At 41.1% G+C, this 22,741-nt stretch overlaps 2 protein-coding genes across 3 annotated transcripts; both read left to right on the forward strand.

The window, feature by feature from the left end:
• The first annotated feature begins 209 nt into the window (after window positions 1–209).
• On the forward strand, window positions 210–6,262 carry fhl5 (four and a half LIM domains 5). Its single transcript, XM_035389631.1, has 6 exons — window positions 210–292; window positions 2,084–2,255; window positions 3,004–3,178; window positions 3,722–3,891; window positions 4,024–4,210; window positions 5,080–6,262. The coding sequence occupies exons 2-6, from the start codon at window positions 2,097–2,099 to the stop codon at window positions 5,229–5,231; spliced, it is 843 nt and encodes a 280-aa protein (XP_035245522.1). The 5' UTR covers window positions 210–292; window positions 2,084–2,096; the 3' UTR covers window positions 5,232–6,262.
• Window positions 6,263–7,102: 840 nt separating this feature from the next.
• On the forward strand, window positions 7,103–21,136 carry si:ch211-266g18.9 (transforming growth factor-beta receptor-associated protein 1). 2 transcript variants are annotated; one of them, XM_035389611.1, is made up of 12 exons: window positions 7,103–7,171; window positions 8,636–9,374; window positions 9,848–10,042; window positions 10,400–10,554; window positions 11,285–11,367; window positions 11,471–11,812; window positions 12,863–12,920; window positions 13,664–13,807; window positions 15,383–15,520; window positions 17,052–17,211; window positions 18,175–18,596; window positions 19,053–21,136. In XM_035389611.1, exons 2-12 carry the CDS (start codon window positions 8,681–8,683, stop codon window positions 19,185–19,187), a joined length of 2,526 nt encoding a protein of 841 aa, XP_035245502.1. In that variant the 5' UTR covers window positions 7,103–7,171; window positions 8,636–8,680; the 3' UTR covers window positions 19,188–21,136. The 2 variants fall into 2 exon arrangements, with proteins under 2 accessions (XP_035245502.1, XP_035245509.1); XM_035389618.1 differs by lacking the exon at window positions 7,103–7,171 and having other exon boundaries at window positions 7,185–9,374.
• Window positions 21,137–22,741: the final 1,605 nt, after the last annotated feature.

Here is a 22,741-nt window from a genome sequence, read left to right on the forward strand (position 1 = left end):
GCATTCCATTTTCTCCCTCACCGCCATCATACTGCCAGCACTAAAGTCCATTGACTGAGAGGTAGGTACGTGTGCGCCAACTAAACTGCTCCCTTAAAAGGTGCAGAAATGTGCCCGACAGCATGGTTCCTCTCCCTGGAGATTATGCCTAATCAGAGGGGCTTGTATTTATAGATGGTCTGTCCCATGCATCCTATTTAATCCCGACTCTCCATCGCGATATTCATCGCTGCTCTCTGCAAGCACTCGGACTCACCACTGGGAATCTTTCTGAGAAACTTGAGCAAAGCAGGTAGTGTTTTCAACCCTTTACTATAAATCTCAGCAAGTTTCGTCAGCTGTTGAGGCCTGAATGAAAATCTGATTATATTATTGTGGAAATGCTCTCAAACCAAATGTTAATTCAAAGGAAAGCATTGGCAGTTCATATGCTCAATGCATTATTTTCTCTTAGGTCTGGAATTCGTTCGATTTTGTTTGATGCAATTGTGCTAAAATGCATTAGCTCATACAATTCTGCATGTGAAAAAAATGCATTTTCCATGAACGAACAGCTGGGTAAGTGATGTGCCAATTAGCAGTGTACTTGTCTATCTGTTTGATGCCCTGATTGCTCTCTGTGAATGTGTAACTAGCTGAGCAGGGCTCAGTCATTACTATATTACTGTGTAATGTACGATTCTCTTGCCTTTGTGTGCTTTTAATCTGAAAACTTGATGCTTCATATTCATTGACTGTGGGTATGTCTCAGATCAGGCAGGGGTAGTTTTTTTCAATAATTTCTCTATCTGTAGAATATGTTCCGAAACCAATGAATTTCTTGTTGAGGCCCATGCAAGTTTTAACTGCCTGTTAGTTAAAATTGTATTTTTGCATGGTATAAATGCAAAGTTATACATTCTACAGTATTTTTGAGATGAATTAACCGGGCCAACTGTAGAGTTATGCTATAATAAGAATGGGCAGTCTACCTAGCCCACGCAGGCTTAAACTACAGACTTTCTGTAAAGATATTCAGAGAAGGCAAAAAGGTTAATTCCAGTTATGGTACACATTTTGCAGAGATTATACGTGTTTATGAGCCTGAGGTCTGTCAACACAATTTGTTTTGTAATACCAACAATCATCACCTGTCAGAGCTCATTCTCAGTCTGAGAACTGGCAGGGGGCAGTCACCATGCAGACCTCTGCCAATCAGTTACTATTTTTAATGATCGCTTCAGAGCATTCACTGGAACCATTTGTTAAAAGAAATCATATTAAAGCATTTACAAAAGCATTTACAAAAAGTACAAAAGAACAAAAACAGCTAGTTTTGGCAATAGCATTGCCTTTGAGGATATAGCAGTAGATTGGAATGGCACCTGTATTTACTATAGATGGTGCATTTCCCACATTTGCATATCATAAAGTTCTATTATGATTTTACTGCAGAGAGTGAAATGCTGATAAATTACAGTCAACTCTCACTAATAACATTGTACACATCAGTTTTTCCTCATCCATTTGCTCGTCCTATTTCAACCCTCTTGACTTCATATGTTCCTATATATATTATTTTGTTATGTGCTTAATATCATAATGATATAAAGCAGGTGAAATTGGCAGGAGTTGAATGTAGTTGGAGTAGTTTAGCAGTTCACGCTGTGTTCTTGAAATTTTTTGTTTTTATAAATTTGGCACCCAATGTGAGGATGAACACATCCAATTCTCATTCTTATTTGGACATCCAATTATCTGCAATGACAGCCACGTTCATGTGCGAACCCCACTGCCAATTTGGGAGTGTAGACATCTGTGGTTCTTCTCCAAAATTCACGGTGTCGCCAGCTGCTTCTTGTCACATTGCAGACTAAAGCCAAGCTGGCATAAAGTTTCAAATGTGGCTATGATATGAGGTCCATGAGTGCCTGATCAATCAGTGGGGGTCACTTGATTCTTGTTTTTGTAAACTGCTTTTTAATCTCCAATTTGCTTTTGCTTTTTGCTATGACTGTTTGTTTTTTATTATCATCCCACTGCTGAAAAATTATCCATCATTTCTGTCGACTGGGCTGAGTGTTTTTTGTTGTATGAACTTCAGGTTTAGAGCCAAGATGTCTGCCGATCGGTTTGATTGCCATTATTGCAAGGACTCCTTGCTGGGGAAGAAGTACATTCTGAAAGATGACACTCAGTACTGCACCAAGTGCTACGAGAACTTGTTCGCTAACTGCTGTCAGCGATGTTCCCTTCCCATTGGATGCAACACCAAGGTAGGGAGGCAGAGGTGTCCATTCTCTAAGACTAATAATGATGGAGTACAGTACATGCACAGTTAACAATAAACTAGTGTCAAATCAAATGTGGCTAATTATTAGTGTCAGCAGTGTGTAAACATTGGTAAATTAATGTGGGATTTGTAATTATTGTCAATGTAGCTACGGGTTTAAATGATACAATCTTCATCTATTGAAGCATCTGACCATACAGAAACTTTGGAGGTTGTATAAGTCTCTGATTTTGCTGTATGTGTATTGTTAAATAAGTGGATGCATCATATTCTGATGCATTTTAATCCGTCCATTACCTACATAACTTTACATGAGTTCTTTACTGGCTGCAGTGCTCCAAAAAAGTTTGTAACCTTCTGGCTGAACACTTACTTCCCTAATCCAGGGGTCCCCACAGAACACTTCTCAAAAATGACATTTCAAACAATACTTTCAAAGAAAACAAACCAATAATTATATACTAAACCAATTATTAAATGTTCATATTATATTACATAAACTGTAATAAATCCACAGCATTGCAACCTGTAATGGATGGTGCTTTGAGGTAAGGGCTTTGAAATAATTTTGGAAAGCCCTGCCCTAAGCAGTACATGAGATTACTGGTGTTGTATTTCCGGTTAAAAAGAACAGGTTATACTATTTATGTTGAATTTACCATCCGGCGGAAATTGCAGCAGTTTTTGCCCTTGATTGCTCAGTGTGTGTTGTTTCTTTATGCTTCCGGAAGGATCTGTCCTATAAGGACCAACACTGGCACGAGGAGTGCTTCCAGTGCGCCAAATGCAGCCGCTCGCTGGTGGAAAAGCCCTTCGCCGCCAAGGATGACCAGCTGCTCTGCACAGACTGCTACGCCAATGAATACTCCTCCAAGTGCAACACCTGCAAAAAAACGATCATGCCAGGTACGATAACAAATACCTGCTCTCATCTACTGGTCTAATTTGGGGAGGATCCCTGAGGTGGGCTCCACAGTCTCAGCATATCATTTATATTTTAAATTGTAATTCTTTCTCTTTATTTGTTATGGACAAATACCCAAAACCTCCACAAACTGTCAAAAAGATTGTGATGTATTTTGCGTTGTGTGCAAAGACATTCATTTCCAACGCCAACTAAATCTTAATGCGAACTTTTGAGGTGAGCAGTGTCATCTCCATGTGTAGCTGTTAGCTTATGCTAATGTAAATTTGATGTAAAATCCATAGCAATCAGTGGTAGAAGTTTTAATTTGTTACTGCATGTGCATAGCATTCTGAAGATTCCTGCCAGGTTTACTCTGGTACCATGCAACCCCTTGCTTGCCCCAATATTTGAAAGGTGTCATTGAAAAAAAATCTGAACAATCTTGTAAGGAAGCATCCGAGAACATGGACGTGTTGCAATAGCGTATCTGATTGTGATGGCGTTCCTGTTGCAAGTACACACTTTTGTCTCTCTGGTTTCAGGCGCACGCAAAATGGAGTACAAGGGCAACAGCTGGCACGAGACCTGCTTCATGTGCCACCGCTGCCAGCAGCCAATAGGAACCAAGTCCTTCATCCCCAAGGACAACAGCTACTACTGCGTGGCGTGCTTCGAGAAGCAGTTCGCCTACCAGTGCTGCTCCTGTAAAAAGGTCAGTCATTTGCCGTGGCGACGGCAGCAGCGGTCGCCAAAAGTTTTGCAGCGCGTCCCGCCGTGAGCGGGTTTCACCCTGAGACCTTCTGCCGCGTACTGTGAGGGTGAAGAATGCGCCTTGCTTCCACAGGCTATAACCACTGGCGGGGTGACCTACCACGATAAGCCCTGGCACCGCGAGTGCTTTCTGTGCATTGGCTGCAAGAAGCAGCTGGCGGGGCAGAGATTCACCTCCAGAGACAACTACCCCTATTGCCTGGACTGCTTCGGCAACCTCTATGCCAAGAAGTGCGTTGGCTGCACAAAGCCCATCTCGAGTAAGTGATCTCCCACCTAAGTTATATCATCCGCTGAAGCACTCCCAGCAGGGAAGTAACATTTCCCTACTTGAATTGCCAAAAGGGGATCTTAAAAATATACTCTATACTCCTGGGATCTTGGGCTGCTCTCTGAGAAATTATTTGTAGCTCACCCAGAGGTGATTTTTTAATGACCTGCATATTCATGTGCAAATTTCTGTATTCATCTGCCAAAAAAAACAGCATCTCATGTAAAGCCAACTTTTGGCTGATCGTATCATATTTAGCCAATAACTGATCTGAATCCTTACCCTGTCTTAACATGAAAATGTGCAGTGAAGTTCATCTAACCAGTAGCTGAAAGTGTATGTTATTTTTTTCTTCTGAATATAATTGAAAATGAACTCAAGGAAATGTGTTCACTTGGACGCAATGTCCTTTTTGAGGCAGATACATAACTGCTTGTTTGTGTCTAAACATACACTTTCTCTGGGTTTAATTTTTCTCATATAACAACCATAGACATCTTTCTGAGTGCATTATAGCGACCAAAGCCAACTCAAGAGGATAATGCTTTTAATGCTCCACTAAATCCTATTATAATTCACAGTCCAGTGTGTATGCTATGGGAATGCTGATGCGTTTCTGATTGTTTATCCGACCTCTGTGTCGTCCCAGGGTTACTTGCAGCCAAGTAGAGTGTACATTTACTGCATCGTGTGATTACTCTGTACAGACAAGCATTAAGACAAGAAGAAGATATAAAATAGATATCAAACCCTACTGTTTACCCATTTTGTCTGTCACTGAGAACAAAAAATGGGATTGCAACTGATCAAATCTGATGTGGGATTGCACATCTCTCTCTCTCTCTCTCTCTCTCTCAGGTCTGTCAGGGGCAAAGTACATCTCATTCGAGGAGCGTCAGTGGCACAGCGAGTGCTTCAACTGCATGAAGTGTTCCATGTCCCTGGCCGGCCGTGGCTTCCTCACCCTCCGCGATGACGTCGTCTGCACTGACTGCGGGCGGGAAAAGTGAACAGCACGCGTTGCCTGTCACCGTTTGGGTTTCATCGCTTCTGAAATGTACGGGGCAGATTTAGTCAAAGCAGGGGTAGTTTGCTTATTCCGTTTCTCTCCCCATCTGTAGCTATGATCACAGGGGCAGCTATGAACCTGAAATTGGAAATAGGCCTACGGTATGTTTTCAGAATGTCAAAAATGCATTTCAGTCATCAGAAGTTATAACTATAGATGCAGCTATAATGAAGAAAAGATATGGAGATATTGTATGTTTTTGGAATACTAAAAACAGTTTGGAATTAACAATAAGAAATAATAATAAAGCAAGGTGACATTTCTTGATAGGTTCAGGGAAGGGAAGATATCATATATCAGTGTTTGCTTATGGTAGGTCTCCAAAGAGAAACTGATGTTTTGAAGCATAGATGCACAGAGGTACTGTTTGGTTTTATTTTATTTTTAGTTTTGTTTAAAAGTCCTCCACTCTCTGTTACCAGCCTGGCATAACCTCAAAAGGGATTTCTTAATATAGGCCTTCAACATTGTGCTACTGGTGCAGGAGGGCAGCAGCACCTAGAAGCTTTGATTCTAGAGAGGCAGAAATCCACCTTGTTCTGTGAAACATTGTCAAGATATCCCTAGTGTGGAAAGTGTTATTGAAGGCCATGATACTTGTTGTGTTGCTTTACAGCCTTACAGGATAGCTAGAGTAATCTATGTGTATTCTAACTCATTGCATTGTTTTCTATATAAATTTTTTTTTTTTTTTAAATACCAGGCAATAAATGGTGGTTTCTCTGTGAGTGAGCTTCTCCATTCAAGATGGCTGACAAGTGGAGTACATTTCCTTCATCCCCCTAATAGCCCTTTTTCCCACAACCCCATTTAAAATAAAATAAAAAAAATTTCAATGATATAATAAGATAAGCACACTGATGGTAGCAGGCAATGATTGCTACTTTGTGTGGTTGCATAATGTATAGTAATATAATAAAAGTATATTATTTTATTTCCACGCTGTTGACTGCTTTGAATGAATAAAATGATTGCACAGTGCTGTTTCTGTCTTTCATGCTTTTAATTGTTTGCCCTTGAACAATGAATGCACAAAGATTACATTCAAAAAGGTCTGATATCTATTCATTTAGCCTAACACCCCCAAATGTCTACAAAATAGTTCAAGTGGTCAAAAAAACAAGCTCTTAAAAATAACCTACCCTTTTGATTGAAAGACAAGATAAACTTTGTGAGATTTTCTTTTCTGCCTTGAAAATTATGAGGGCATTGATTTGCATGACATTTAACAGTTGATAACATTAACATTCAAACACATTCTGTGAGTGTAGTCATCTGAAAAAGGTTGCTAGGAGACCTGTGTGAGTACATATACAATTTTTTAAGTGAAATAAATGTCAGGGGTATTCTTCTAATTTGACACACATAAGGGCATCTTTCTGTGCTTGGAATAATTATGAATACAACGCAGTTCAAGTACATGTGGTGACAATTTTTGCTGAATTGCTTTTGGGTTAAAGTATGTCCTGGAGGAGAAACAATAGGACAGAAAGACAAAGAATAAAAATTCTTATTATGTAGGCATTGGAATATTTCACAGATTTAAATGAAATTATATATATATATATATATATATATGGATGGTGAATATATGGATGTGTCAGCAATACTGAGTATCTTTCAAGTTAGTTATCTACATTAGCTCCGCTAGCGAAACCCTTATATGACTTTTTTTTAAAGAAGCAGTCCCTGTTCTAAAGTAAGCCATTATCGTTGTCAAAATTTGTCCATCTGTACTGATTAGCCAAGTGTTTGTGGCACAAAAACCGCTGACCAGCATTTCCTTTCGGGAGAGGAGAGTCACATGGTCAAGGTCAAAATACACTTTAGCTGAACAACAGTTTCTCTCTTCCTGAAAGACTACGGCTGCTGTTCTGCAAGGTATGGTCATTTTATTGTAACATAAAATGTGTTGTGTTTCTCAGTACATATGAGTTGCCCTGCTTTTGCATTGTGAGAATTATGATATGGCATGGCTTAAAACAGTAAAACCTGCATTCTGGCAGAAGTATGCGTTTCTATGTGCAGTTGTTTGCAAAAGCAGCTGTAAAGCTCTCTTCCTGAAATCTTGGTGGTTTCTAACGTGTCCTATGTATCCTCTTTTTTATTTCATTTGGAGGTCCCACTGAGCTAAATTTGATGTGACCGATTGCTGAAGATTTAAACTTTTTTTCCAAAGCTGTTTGTACACACGCTGTATTTCCAGCAGGGCTGTAGTTTAGACCGTTTTAGTCAAGTCCAGGTCAAAACTAAATGACTGAAAATCGAATTTGACTCAAGACCAACTCTGCAATATTTTAGCCTATTTCAAGATTGAGATCAAAATGTGTTTTTCTAAGGCTACAATCATACTGATTGCCCTATGTGTAAATGAGACTAATGCACATTTAGAAACAGGTTAGCCTTACATTCTGTATATATATTTTTATTTAATTAGAAGTTCATAGCAGACAGTATTTTATAACGAAAATGCAGATTTTTTAAATTTATTATAAAAGCACTTTTCAGTTTATAATTGACTTTAGTGTATGACTTTAGGTAGGGATGGTGTTGGTTCATACAGTTCAGAGAAGGTTGAGTAGCATATGTTTTGATTTATAAAAACAGTTTGCCCATGTTTGAAACTTGACTGTTTATTTACCTGTTATGGCTATATAACATATAGGTCACTGTTTGTTAAATACGGCTTTAAAAAGCTAATTACCTATTGTGAAACTGTATTATTATTGATGTTATTGGAGAACTATAACTTTAATGCTTTATCTCAAGAATAGCAGTGCCAGTGATTATAATGGTAGAAATCAAGGATTTTTGGCATTTTATACAGATTCCTTGTTGGACTCCACCCACTTCTGGTTTACACCATACCCACTTCTGGTTTTATCCAAATACAAATAAAAATAATTTTGTTGGTTCAACAAATACAGATACAAATACAAATAGCGTCATCTTCCTCCACCCCTAATATTTACTGTTGATATTTTTTCCATATTTATTTATTATCTAATTCCACAATTACAATCACACATGCGCACACATCCAATCCCTTCACTGTGGAGGAAGATGGGGGCACCAACATAAATGCAAATAAATAATATATAAGTATACCTGTGCATGAATGGTATCAGAACTGTAACGTCTGACTAAATTGGAAATTTGGGCGAGTAAATTATAAGAATATAACAGTCATTCATATATTGTTATGTCATGGGTGACACAGAAATACCACTACATATGCTTCCTTGTCCAGCACTGAGTACATGATCGATATTTATCAGTAGAGGTCAATATTGACTCAAAAGGGAGAGGGTTGAGGGTAACAATCTGTAACGACACATGTTTCAGGTTTTCTTGGTCGCCAGCATTTTAGCTTGCTGGTCTGAATGTTAGATGATGAGTCTTAAAGCCTTCACCCCGACGCTGATTCTCGAGAAGCCAACCACAGGCAAAGAAAGGGACAAGTCCAGCATCCAGTGTCTCGAAGCCTGCGGCAGGAACCTTTACATTGGAGGCAAAGACTCTCTCGTCCAGCATTTCGTCCTCCTGGATGAGGGTGGGTCGGGAATGGAAGGGAAGGGCGTGGGCATTCGGGAGGCCCGGAGGAGGCAGCTGGGTTCGCGGAGCCCCGTCTCGCAGCTGGGGGCCGTCCCGTTCCTGAACCACCTGCTGGCGCTGAGCGACGGGTCCCTCGTCGCGCTGAACATGTTCTCCCTGGAACCCCTCACCGGCCTGCGCAAGATCCGGAGCGTCTCGTTCTTCCGCCTCCGCTGGGCTGCCGCGTCTTCCCGGCCGGACCTCGTGGTCCAGCTTTTCACCGCGTCAGCCCGGAGGAGGGCGGTGAGCGTCCACAGCGTGTCAGTGGACCGGTGGGAGTGCCTCAGGGAGGTGGCCCTGCCCCAGGAGCCGCTGGGGCTGGCTGTGGACGGGAGCTGCCTTTGTGTTGCCACGAGCGACAGGTACTTCCTTCACGACTGCGAGGGCGGGGCCACCATTGACCTGTTCCCGCATGACCTGCCCAAGCAAGGCATCATCGTTGATGCTATCGGAAAAGGAGAGTTTCTTTTGCACAGCCCAGGGTCTTTGGGTAAGAATCATTTTTATAATACATTTAGTGTTTACTGTACTATCCTACAGAGGCAAAAGAATGTGAAACAGAGGAAAATGGTTCTTTTTTACTTTCCAGCCAAAATACTTTTTTGAAAATCTTTTAAAACATCTGCTAATATATAGGTTTACATTAGCTAAATATAGTTGTGATCGTGTGACAATTCTTGTTGATTATAAATTATATTCTGGGTAAGTATGTCTAATCTTTTGTTCCTTTTGCATACCTTCAGATCAGGAGTTCCAGCCATGTTCTTAGCTAAATAAAATTACATTTTGGTGGTTTTATTTAAAAAATAATTATAACTCTTGTTCATTAATAGCTGTTCATACATTCTCAGTTTTACATTCAACCAATATTACAGCTTAGTGTGCAGCAAATAAAGTTGGAAAAAAATGCATTCTTAAAAGGTTCAACAACACAGCCTATTAATTGATTTATTTATTTATTAGGCATGTTTGTGACGAGTACCGGGGTGTCTCACCGCCCCCCTATACAGTGGCTGGAGGGGGTCCTGGGGGCTGTAGTTCATTTCCCCTATGTGCTGACTCTGAGCAGTGAGGCTCTTCACATCTACAGCATGCTGGACCAGAGACTCAAGCAAACCATTCCTCAGAACAGAGCCAAGGGCCTGCTCTCAACACCAGGTTGGCTTTTACCCTCTCAGCTCTTCTGAGAAACATTTCCACCAGTCCATTAATCAGCCAGTCAATAAAGAAGCAGCCAGTCAATGAAGAAGCAATCAGTCACTGACGAAGCAGTCAGTAAATGATGAAGCTACTGAGGCAAAGCAACCAGCCAATTAATCGATTAATTAGCCAATCAATAAATCAGCCAGTCCAACCTTTTTTTTTCAGTCTTTGGCTAATAATTGCGAAGAAGCCCTTTGAGGAAAAAAGTCCAGTAATTACCTATATCACAGTTGTAATTCATTTACAGTAATTTTTGTATTTGTGTTGTACTTATTCTTTCACTAATCTTGCTTGGCATTTTGTTTCGTTTAGAAAGGGTGTATGTTTTCTCGGAAAGAGAGGTGCACAGCTTGAGCCCCGTCGCTATGGAGGAGCAGATCAAGGCTCTGGTGGCAAGCGAACGCGTGGACGATGCTTTGGACTTTGTCCAGGGGGTACAATCCCTGTTATCCAAGGACACCTACGAGGTAAATCTGTCAGGATGAAGAGCCGAACACAAAAGATCTTCCCTTTATCTGTTCCTAGCCTATGAAAAAATAATGTAATCCACTTTGTAATCCACATTTCCCACAATGCCTTTAATGAAAAGAGAGGCTCGCTGACCTTCATATGGAATTCCGCAAGTCATGTAGTCATGCAAGTCAACGCCAGAACAGCAGATTCCCTCAAATTCGGCGGGAAAACACTTTCTTGCAATTTCTTTCTGGCCCTTAAGGGGGAGAAAAATCTGAGAAAGCCTTTCAAATTTGGCGTTCCCCAAAAATTCACCAGACAGACCAGGGTCAGTGATGACAAGCACCTCAGTTGTTCAGCGGGACCGAATGCATTATAAAACACGCGCACCAGATGGTCATCCTGATGAGCAACAGAGAGACATTAGCTCAGAAGGTAACCATCAGGGATTTCAAGGAAATCATCCCACAGATGCAATTTCTTTTTTGATCGTTTTGTTTCTAGTCGGCTGGAACACAAGCTTATATCTCTATCCTGTCCCTTCAGCAAGTACAATGATGTAAGATTACCAGCCTGACACCAGCTACTGTATTTTACCATGTGTTTTCATTGCAATGCTACATGTTTCCCCAGGGTGTTTGAAGGGTGGGGTTGGGGGCGGGGGAGGGGGGTAGTGGTCTGTGCTGTATACTGCAATGTTCCTGGTAAAGGTCTTCAGATGATAAAGAATGGCTCAATTTGCAGGTGCTGCACAGAAACCTTACGTGTACAGTGGGATTTGTAAAGTTCTACGAGGAAAGTTTCTCTGAAGCCAAAAACCTTTTCATGTGAGAAGACTCTGGTCAAGTTATATATATATATTCATTATTACCAAAACATCACACACGCATGTACATGCACACACATTTATTTATTTCTCTATTTTCACAGCAAGGGCAATCTGGACCCGAGAGAAATCATTACCCTGTACCCCGAGCAGCGTCTTCTCTGCGAAGACTTCATATCCCAGCATACCCCAGTCTTCAACGCTAAAGACCTCAGGGCACTGAAAGAGGACCGTGCCACATTTGAGCGATACCAGAGCTTCCTGACAAACTTCCTGAGGGAGGTGCGGTGGGCTGACCAGAGCCGCGACTGCCGCCAGGATGTTGACGGAGCGCTCCTGAAACTTTACGTGGGGGGAGAAAGTGACGCAGACCTTGTGGAACTCCTGTCCTCAGCCAATGATTGTGTTCTCAGTACGTGTGTGCCCTATTTAGCACACCACAAAAGGTGAGCAGCAGTCATCTGAGGAAAGCATGGAAAATAATCAAAAATCAACAAATTTAATTGTTTTTCTCTATATTTCCACAATACTCTGTATTGTCATTTTGGGTCAGGGTAGATTATGAGATTATTAACATTTTTACATTACCTCAATTTATCAGTCAATCTAAAAAAGAGTGACTCTCAACGCAAAGCTTATAAGTGCAGTGAATGGATTAAAAATTGTATGAGAGCCTACAGCAGAGGTTACTTAACTTTTGTCTGGATTTAATCGACATCTGTCCTCAGCTGTGACTTACAAAGCATTCAAACATTCACCAGACTATTCCAGTGAACAGAAATCCAGGTTGAGAGATGTTTTGACATAAACTAGGATAACTCCAATATAGCTCAGGTTTTATCCGGATACAGCCTGGCCATGTCTACAGTGGCCCATAAAACTTTAAAATTTCAACCAAATGTAGCAAATGCAGAGTTTTCATCTGAGTGCCTAGGCAGGGTTTCACTGACTTTTCAACACCAAAATGTTAAGTTGGACGTGAAGAAGAAGAAGAAGTTTTAGAATCAACCCTACTGTTGCATAATTGACTGTCCTGCCAAGGTTTGAAACTTTCAGCATCAGGCCCCGCCATCAGGAAAAGGTGGCCAGACTGATCAGGTAATAGCAGCACATCCCTGGGTCAGGCCTTTAAAATGTCCATTGAAATGACCAAAAGATCAGCTATTGCTGTTCTTGGGGCTTGTACTACACATTCCAATGAATGAGAACAAAATATTTTGAACAGATTTTTTAAACATGCTCAGAGGGGCATTTTGCAAGCAGAAAATGGCCAGCAATCATTAATGGTTCCTCCCAGAAGCATGCCGTTCAAAGATATTGTGTCAGGCCACAATGAAGTCAGAGAAAAAAAAGGATGTGTATAACTGAGGACGTGAATAGCTCCTTAAAAGTCCTGACCTAAAAAAAAGCTCAGCACAGCACTTAAATGACATGAGTTAATGTACCTGCACGGTTCCCTCGCCAGAGTGTGTGATGACCTCTTTTTTGTGTTTAAGATTCTATGCCCTTGGTCTACTGCATCAGAGCCATGGCCAAGATGACAATGCGATCCAGGTAATAATTTCACAAAACCTGTGAGTGTATTCTGTGAAATACAGGCAAGTGAACAAATACCACTACTACTACTACTACTACTAGTACTACTACTACTGCAACTATGACTACTACTACTACTACCACCACTACTACTACTACTACTACTACTACTAATAATAATAATAATAGTCACCATTATCACATCCCCATAGTTATTATATATTTATGTAGCACCTTTCCTACACAAATTGCTGTACAGAAAGGTATTAAAATAGAAAAGTAAGTGATAAATATAGAAATGAACTTATATTTCATGAAAGTTGCTACCAACATGTAAGAGATGCAAAAGATTTATCTCAGCTGACCTAGCAATTGTGATATTATATATAGTTCTCAACTCAGTGAGAAATTTGTAGCAGTGTTTCTTTATTTGTTACCTACAGACCATTAGATGTACAGTGTTTAGGGAAAACTGAGAAACAATTTAGTCATTTTTTTTTTTTAATAATACAATTTCTTTGCTTTAAACCCAAAAGACAGAAAATAGCAGGATGGGTGAGTCAGAAGAAATGTTCATAAATCAACTCATGCACTATTGCCCAGGCAACCATAATGCATCTTTTCACTGGCTATAAAACAAATTCTCCTGTGTAATTTATTACATCCCAACTGCTGCATATAAAAACGTTTTAAGTAATTACGTGCACTGTCAGAATTATTTTGAGGCCTTAAGTGTATACATGGGCGTTCTGGTGTTGCAGACCTGGGTGGATATCGTGGATGGCAATGCTCCAGATGCTGTGAGTTCTGTTGCTTATGAGCAAGTCGTAAATTCACTCAGCCGACAGAAACGCGGACAGCTCATCTGGAAGTTTGCTGACTGGGCTCTGCAGAAGAGCCAGGAGGTGGGTTTTCATAAACTCAAACTAGTTTTTGTGTATCTGATGATAAATTGGTCATGTACTGTATAGGCTTTCTGAGAAAGCAACAATCCCCATAAAAAATAGCATTTGTGTTTTTTTGGTCTGTATTTCACACAGCATTTTATCTATTAAATACACTTCATTTTACTGAACTCACTACACTTTTTATATTTACTATCTTCTACTATGTATCTTCTTTGTTCTCTCAACTTATTTTATTTTTACTTTGCAATAAATTCACAAGTTAATCTATAGCGTTTGCTTGGTTTAACCACTGAGACACGGTCATATTAACAATCAGGATGACACTGATGTGCACACAGCATGTGCTGAACAGCGCAATAATATGAATAGGATTTTGCTCCATATTGAATGCTGCAGCATTCTTTCCCAACAGCACCAGGCTACATTCCGCATTCTCAGTGAATAAGAATTCGGAAGTACTTAACTCAGGATTAAAAGCTTATTTGTCAGCCTCATAAGAGTCATTATGCTTGCTATATATACTTATCTCGATACTTATTGTATTTTATCAGGAAAAAATAACTTCACTAATTTTAAGTATCACTTAGAATAGTGAAGTAACAGGAATCTCAGCAGGTATTCTCATATCTGGCTTCTTATACCCACAAGAGACACAGACGGCACCATGGTTGGCATGACAACCAGGCTGCATGCTGTTAATTGTCATGGTGACACTTAAGCCCACATTGAAAAGGAGACTGTTTGGACTTGGAGCCAATTTTTGTTCAAATGAAAGCCTATTATTTATGTGGCTATACTATGATTCGAAAGTAATTGGGTCTTACTGGGGAAGATTCAGGTGTTCCTTTTTCACAAGGTTTCTGAGAACTAGATTAATGTTCACAAGGCCAAAGATGCATTGATTCTGTTTTTTTTTTTTTTTTTAAAAACAGTGGGAAAGAGCCAAGAATCAACAAAGGCATTTTTTTCATTCAAGCATCATACTGGGCACTGATCCCAGAAATTCACATAGGTGAAATTGGGAATAACCTTGAGAAACATCACTTGCAGTGACACTGAGCAAACAACAGAGGGTAGAAGTGCTACAGCAATGACCAGTACTAGCTTCAAAGCCCTGCCCATGAGAAAATCTGCAATGAGATGCAGCACAGATTAACTGACATCAAAGAATATTACCTATATGCATTCTTCATTATAGTGTTCGTCCTCATTGTAGTACAAATGCAACGGTATGCATATTTTTTTGCAGCAATAAGAATTGTTCAGACTAAACTAATAAAAGGGAACTATTCCCTGTTCTTTCTTATAGAGCTTACTGAAGCTAAACTGCAATACCTTTTGTTTATCCCTGAAACTATACAATAACCATGTTCTGCTGTGTGTGGGACTGGTAGTAATGGTAATGGAGTGTTTCTTCTCAAAACCAGTAACATGCTGCCATATGTATACAAGTCGCAAGGTGTATCGAATAATTTTTTTTAATGACATCATTGCACTAAGAACAATTGTCCCAGCCTGCTGCAGTACATCACCTGGAAACATATTTTTAAAGAATTATTTGTGATTTTGAAGGTAGGGGTACAGATCTTCACCAGGAGAGAGGAAGATCAGGATCCACTTGAGGAGGAAGAAGTCCTAAGCTTTTTGAAAAAGTATCCCCTGGCTTTGGTGCTGTACCTGGAACATTTGATTTTCACTCTGAAAAGCAAGGTTGGTGCCCCATTTAATTCCTACGCAGAGCTAGCATACTAGCTCTGTTTTCTCAGTGAAATCAAATATAGATTTTTGTAACTGCTGGAGTCTTTTTCCTAGCTTGGAATCTCCGCCTGCACCTTGCGCAAGGGGCACTGCAGCTGAAGCACATGCACTTTTCCGATGCATTTGCCCATGGGACAGTCAATTTATCCTCCTGAGAACTGCCAATTATTTTTTGTCCCCTGTAGGGGACATTAGTCTCTGGTCTTACTCTCAAGGACTGCATATTCTATATACTGTGCTGAAACCAACACAACAATATTTCCACATCAACATGTTTTTGTTACCCAGGACACAGTATTTTGTCAAAAAATGTAAATACTTAACTTTTTTTATTGCTGAGCCTCAGGAGGCAATAAAAATAAGTGGTACAACAGGAGGGCTAATGTCGACTGAGGAAGAGACATATCGTTTATTGGTAATAACTGGTGGCTAGTGCTGTTGGGAGGAATTAATACAGTGGTAATCCAAGGGGCTGGCCAAGGATCCTAACTGACCCACCCTACTCCTGGCAGAATGAGCCAGTTGTGTGCCTCCACTGCAGACTTCTGTCAAAATCAGCACATTATTTAGCAGGAACCTGAGCTCAGCATGAGCTCCTGGCTACTTATTGGCATCTTTAACAAACAAACTACTTAGAAGACCATTTTTGCAGCCTGAAAGGTGTGGTTACATAAGCAACACGTTAGCAGCAGCAAAGGGAAGCTGTATGCTGGGCTACTATGTGTAAGGAATTTTAATTTTAAAGGTTGCAATTGAAATTCAATGAGGTAGAGCTTTCTGAATAGTCTAGAATCCTTTGATTAATAATAATGAAAAATTAATAATAAATAACTTAACTGGAACTGTTCCAGCAATGTGAATGAATTATATATAAGGGGTAAATTTAGTATGTTACGCTGGTTGAGGACATGCACTTTATTGCCAAATGTATGTGGACACCTGATATCCAACATCTCCTCATAATTTATGGGTATTAATATGGAGTTGGTCCACCCTTTGCTGCTATAAAAACTTTCACTTTTCAGGGAAGGCTTTATACTAGATGTTAGAATGTTGCTGCTGGGATTTGCTTCCATTTAGCCCGAAGAGAATTAGTGAGGTTGGGCACTGATTGGGCAATTAGGCCTGGCTTGCAGTTGGCTTTCCAATTGATTCCAAATGTGTTGGATAGGGTTGAGGTCAAGGCTATGTGCAGGCCAAATACATGGTCAGTCTTTTTTACTCTTTGAAGCCGGGTTACCCACCTCTGGAAAGTTCAAAACCTGGCTCAGTCAACTTTCTATCTAACTATTCCCCACACCATCTACCTCAGCTGAAACAATTGGTGCCATACATCACCTAAGTGGGTCATACACAATGATGGTGGTTGAGGTGTGTTTCCTACTTCACAACTGAGCACATTTGAGGCATGTGCTATATAAATACAATCAATAATTATCATCATCAAAGATACAATGTGACATTGACTTTTGTTTTCTTTCAGAAAGAGAGGCACCACACCCTTCTAGCCATGACTTACATCACACAGGTGCTGGAGGTAACGGAGAAGGGAGATGGTTCAGACAGAACTTCAAACTCAACCAGGGACAAACTGCAACAATTCCTGTGGAAGTCAACCTTATACAGCACTGTTGCACTTCAGGGTCAGTACAACAGAAGGCAGCTTCCATTCCATTCAGCCACAAGAGCATTGAGGTTTGGCACTGATGTTGGACGTAAGGCCTGGCTCACAGTTGCCATTCCAATTCATCCAAATGTGTTGGATGAGGCAGAGGTTAGGGCTCTGTGCAGGCCAGGCAAGTTCTTCCCCACCAAACTCAGAAAACCATTTATTTGTGAACCTTGCTGTGTGCATGGGGGCATTATCTTGCTGAAACAGGAAAGGGCCTTCCCCAAACTGTGGCCATGAAGTTGGAAGCACACAATCCTTTGTATGTACGCATTTCCACTGCCCTAGAGTCCAGTGGCGGTGTGCTTTATGCCACTCCAGCCGATGCTTGGTATCACATATGGTGATCTTAGACTTGTGCGTGGCTGTACAGCTATGGAAACCCATTTCATGAATCTCTTGATGAACAGTTTTTGTGCTGACATTGTTTCCAGAAGTAGTTTGGAACTCTGTAGTGAGTGTGAGCTCTGCAAGCTTGTGTGGCCTATCGCTTTGCAGCTGAGCAGCTGCTCCTATACTTCATAATAACAGCACTTACAATTGACTGGGGCAGCTCTAGCAGGGCAGAAATTTGAAAAACTTACTTGTTGGAAATGTGGCATCTTATGAAGGTGCCACGTTGAAAGTCACTGATCTCTTCAGTACGATCCATTCTACTGCCAATGTTTGTCAATGGAGATTGCATGGCTATATGCTTGTTTTATGCACCTGTTACCAATGGGTGTGGCTAAAATAGCCAAAACCACTCATTAGAAGGAGTCTCCATATACTTTTGGAAATACAGTTTATCATTTTCATTCTTTGAGGAATTTTTGTTGTCTTAACTTTGAAGTCACTACTGTATTTCTAGATTTGAATCATTTTAAAGCAAAGTGGGAACCCTTTAAACCCTATACTTACACGCGTTAATTCACATCTTTCATAACTGACTTTCAAGAACAAATCCAGGGGACTTCCCTTCACTTGGAGAGAGCCATCCTGCATGGGGTTGCTGGGGAACACCGCAAAGCCCTGCAGCTACTAGTTCACTGGGAGAAGGATCTGAGGGCCGCAGAAGACTACTGCAGGACAGTAACAAGCAACCAACCCAAGGAATTTGGCAACTCCCTCTACCATGCCCTGCTCGACATCTACTTGGACTCACCCCAGCTGGCAACCAATGCTGCGGACCTACTGAACCACAACGCTGAAGCCTTTGATCCGGTTGCTGTCCTCCGGGTGCTGCCCGAGGCGTGGTCAATGCCCATGGTGTCCAGGTTCCTGTCTGAGGCCGTGAGAGGATTGGTCCACCGCAGGAAAATGGGAGGGGTGGAGAGAAACCTAGCAAAGGTGGAGCACTTCAGGCACAGATGCACAAGGGTGAGTGAGACCTTTACGCTTTTTACTTGTCAGATGAAGTGTACCAATGGAAACATAGACCTGTTAAGACTACATTTACCAAGCCTGTCACCACAAGCTAATGGGATGGGCCTGTAGTTGTGTTTCACAATTGCAAAATGAAAACAAAAACTGACGAAATGAACCACCATATCCCCTGGTTCTTGGCAGACAAAAAACATGTCACAGTGAGATTTTTAAAAAAAATGTTATTTACGTGATTTTTCTTGTGTAGATTTCAGCACAACAGAAACTATGGTTCTTGATATTAAGACTAGAGACTCATCTACTCTACAGGGGACAAAAATGAATTTGAAAGATATCTAAATTGACTCCAGGCAATATAAAAAGACATGATATTACCTGAATCATTTAACTGGTGTGAAGGAGAATGGCCTCTAATTACTATCTCCAATTTTACCTTTTCTATGTCCACAGACCACACTCACTCAAGGGATGATTAGAGTGGAGAGAGGCCAGGTCTGCCAGAGGTGTGGGAGATACCTAAATGAACCAGAGTTTATGCGCAGTCTGAAAGGAGAACTGATTCACACACATTGCTGGAATAAATGAGCAGCCACCTGCATGACTACAGCACTCTGGACCACACGTTCATACCCACTCGTAAACTCTCACTTACATGTATATTTGCCCATGCACACACACACACACACGCATGCAAGCACCCACATTACTTCAGCATCCTGACACCAGCATGCAAAAGTAGGTCATCTCTCCCAAACATGCTCACTCAAATAAACGCATGCACATACACTCAAGGAGGTGCACAGACCAACACACATCACTGACATAGTGTCCTATGCTCACATAAATACAGTCCGTATTTCTGCTGCCCAATTTAAATAATTGCAGTACACTGTAAAAATCCAGTGAAAGTGACTGGTTGCCAGTAAGTTACTGTAAATCATTTTACAGTGTTATTGCTGTAATGTGAAACACAGTAACCATTACTTTACTGTAAATCCAAACACTGTATAACACTGTAATTGCTCATTGTAAAACACAAATCAGTACTGTAAAGTCTATGTAACGACCAAGCGCCTAACAAGGCTTAAACTTTGGTCTCCAGGATACGAGTTAGCCATGCTAACCACTGCGCTAAAAATGAATTAACCTGTAGCAGTGCAGTTGCGCAGCCCTCCCGGTGGTTCACTCCACTACATACTCTCTTGCATGCACGCCACTCACTGGGTGCGATCCTTGCGTTTCGAAGCCGCACCTTCCCAATCCCACTCTGACACCAAAGTGGTGAGCAATGAACTGGAGAGGCTTGAACTGGGGTCTCCCGAGTGTGCAGCCATGCAAACCACTGTACTAAAGAAAAATTCACAATACATATACAACACAATCTGCCTTACATTTGTGAACAGTGTTGGCTTATGCACATTCACTTTATACAATGCTATTGTAATGTGGTAGAAATGTGTTCAAACGTTACATAATGAATTCACACCCACCACAATAAGTTTTTTTTTTTTTTTTTTTACTACTGGTCCTGTTCTCTAACTATTAAAAAAAAAAAACTCCTCACTCAGTTAGCCAACAGCAGTCAATGTGGACCAAATTGTGAAGGATTTTTTATTGCGTTGACACATCAGCCATTTAATGACCACTGCTTCCAAAATTCCTGAATTCTTTTCTCACTCAAACTCAACCACCAGCAGAACTGTATATATCTACAGCCCATTTTGCAAATGTTTACATACTCTTTTCAAAACCTAAAATAAAAAAACTAAAATGAAGAGCAATTTCCTACATCATTAAATTGAAATTAATTGAAATGCATTCAAAATTCTAAAAAGTAGATATGTTTAAAAACATGGTGAAAAAGTTGTTTATTGAAGTTATGTGAATGAAACCTATCACAGCTGATTCCCATCCCAGTTGGGGACCTGTCCTCAATCTCATTATCATCTACACAGTAAAAGGAGACATGTTTGGGATTATTTTTTTAGCATAATAATGAAATCTGCAAGAGATGGAGGAATGACTGACAAAGGAGGAAGAGTGGCGAGGGAAAGGAGTATGCATGCATGGTGGAAGACACCAAAAGAGAAGACCAAGAGCTGAAGTCTCAGATGAGACAAGGGATGGTACAATTGAGCATGTGGTAAATCATGGTCTAACAATGAGAGAGGCTGATCTGAGGGTGCAGCCAAATCTGGACCGCTCAACACAATTGTGAGAATTTTTCAGTGAACTAACGGGTAAGATTATGCAATCTGCAAGGGCATCTGACTGCGCTCCATACTAGATAAACAGTAAATTCTTAACAAAACATTTCTTAACAAAAAAAAAAAAACTAAAATAGCTCCTTTAGGCATAATCAATTCAACATGAAATTAGTTGTTAGAATGTCGATGGCACTTCCCTTTGGTTATGTGCCTGCCAGGCATATTTTTGGGCTCTGTTGGTATAGCGTTTTGATTGATTTTATTCAGGTTGGTCTCTCAGGACTGCCAGCACTGTACTTAATAAAATCAACCTTACTGTTTAAGGAACAGCTTTTTGGATGTGGTTTGATTTTAATTTAAACTGGCTCAACAAACCTATAAACTTAACATCCATAATCTGGGAACTTATTGTTGCAGTCAAAGACATTGGAACCAATGTGTCATTGCAACAAGCCATTGTTTCAGGACAGCACTTTGACTTAAATGATATATATTTAGCAGATGCTCTTTTCCAGGGTGACTTAAGGAGAAGAACATAAGTGCTTCCATCAGAGTTATGTGAGCAACAATGCCAGACTTGGCTATTAATATTCTAAGACTATTGAGTGCAACATCAGTCAAGCACTAAATGTAAATGAACTTATATCAACCTGGAGCTATAATACAAATAAAATACATATAGATTACATTACATTACATTACAGGCATTTGGCAGACGCTCTTATCCAGAGCGACGTACAACAAAGTGTATAGCCATAGCCAGGAACAAGTATGACGAAAACCCTACAGAGAAGTACCGGTCCACGTGCATGGAACAACCGCATAGTTCAACTTGGACCCTGAAGGTTAAACTGATTAACACTAAAACAACGAGAACGGCAACAACGCAGTCTATGGAAAAAATACAAGCAGTAGTTAAGACAGTTAATGCACCTAAGTCACCTACGAAACAGCTGCCTAGTTACAACCCTAAGCTTACAATCATTTACAGGAGGGTAGGGAGGGATGGGGAGAGGTGCAGCCTGAAGAGGTGAGTCTTCAGTCGTCGCTTGAAATGGGTCAGTGTCTCAGCTGTTCTGACCTCCACGGGGAGGTCATTCCACCATCGTGGGACCAGAACAGACAGGAGACATGTTCTGGAAGTGCAGGTGTGAAGAGGGGGAGGTGCCAGGCGTCCTGAGGTAGCAGAACGGAGGGATCTGGCTGGCATGTAGGGTTTGTGGTTAGGTTTGTGGAGGTATGCTGGGGCTGATCCCTTGACTGCCTGGTATGCTAGGACCAATGTTTTAAATTTGATGCGAGCTATAACAGGCAGCCAGTGGAGGGTAGTGAGCAGGGAAGTGACGTGGGAGTGTCTGGGGAGGTTGAAGACCAGACGAGCTGCAGCATTCTGAATGAGTTGCAGGGGTCTGGTGGCATATGCCGGTAGTCCAGCCAGAAGAGAGCTGCAGTAGTCCAGGCGGGATAGAACCACTGCTTGGACCAGGAGCTGGGTTGAGTAGGTGGTGAGAAAGGGGCGGATTCTCCGGATGTTATACAGGAAAAATCTGCATGCCCGGCTTACTGCTGCGATGTTCTTGGAGAGGGACAGCCTGTTGTCCATCACCACTCCGAGATTCTTGGCACAGGGTGATGATGTCACTAAGGTGTCCCCTAGGGAAATGGAAAAATCGAGGAGGGGAGAGGATAGAGCAGGAATAAAGATTAGCTCCGTCTTTCCCGGGTTCAGCTTCAGGTGGTGGTGATTGTCCATCCAGCTCTGGATGTCCCTCAGGCAAGCGGAGATGCGGGCAGGGACCTGTGTGTCCGATGGGGAGAAGGAGAGAAAGAGTTGCGTGTCGTCGGCATAGGAGTGATAGGACAAGCCATGGGCAGAGATTACAGGGCCAAGGGATCTGGTGTATAAGGAGAAGAGAAGGGGACCGAGGACTG

This window comes from Anguilla anguilla, chromosome 1 (genome assembly GCF_013347855.1).
Source record: "Anguilla anguilla isolate fAngAng1 chromosome 1, fAngAng1.pri, whole genome shotgun sequence".
Lineage (NCBI taxonomy): Eukaryota > Metazoa > Chordata > Actinopteri > Anguilliformes > Anguillidae > Anguilla > Anguilla anguilla.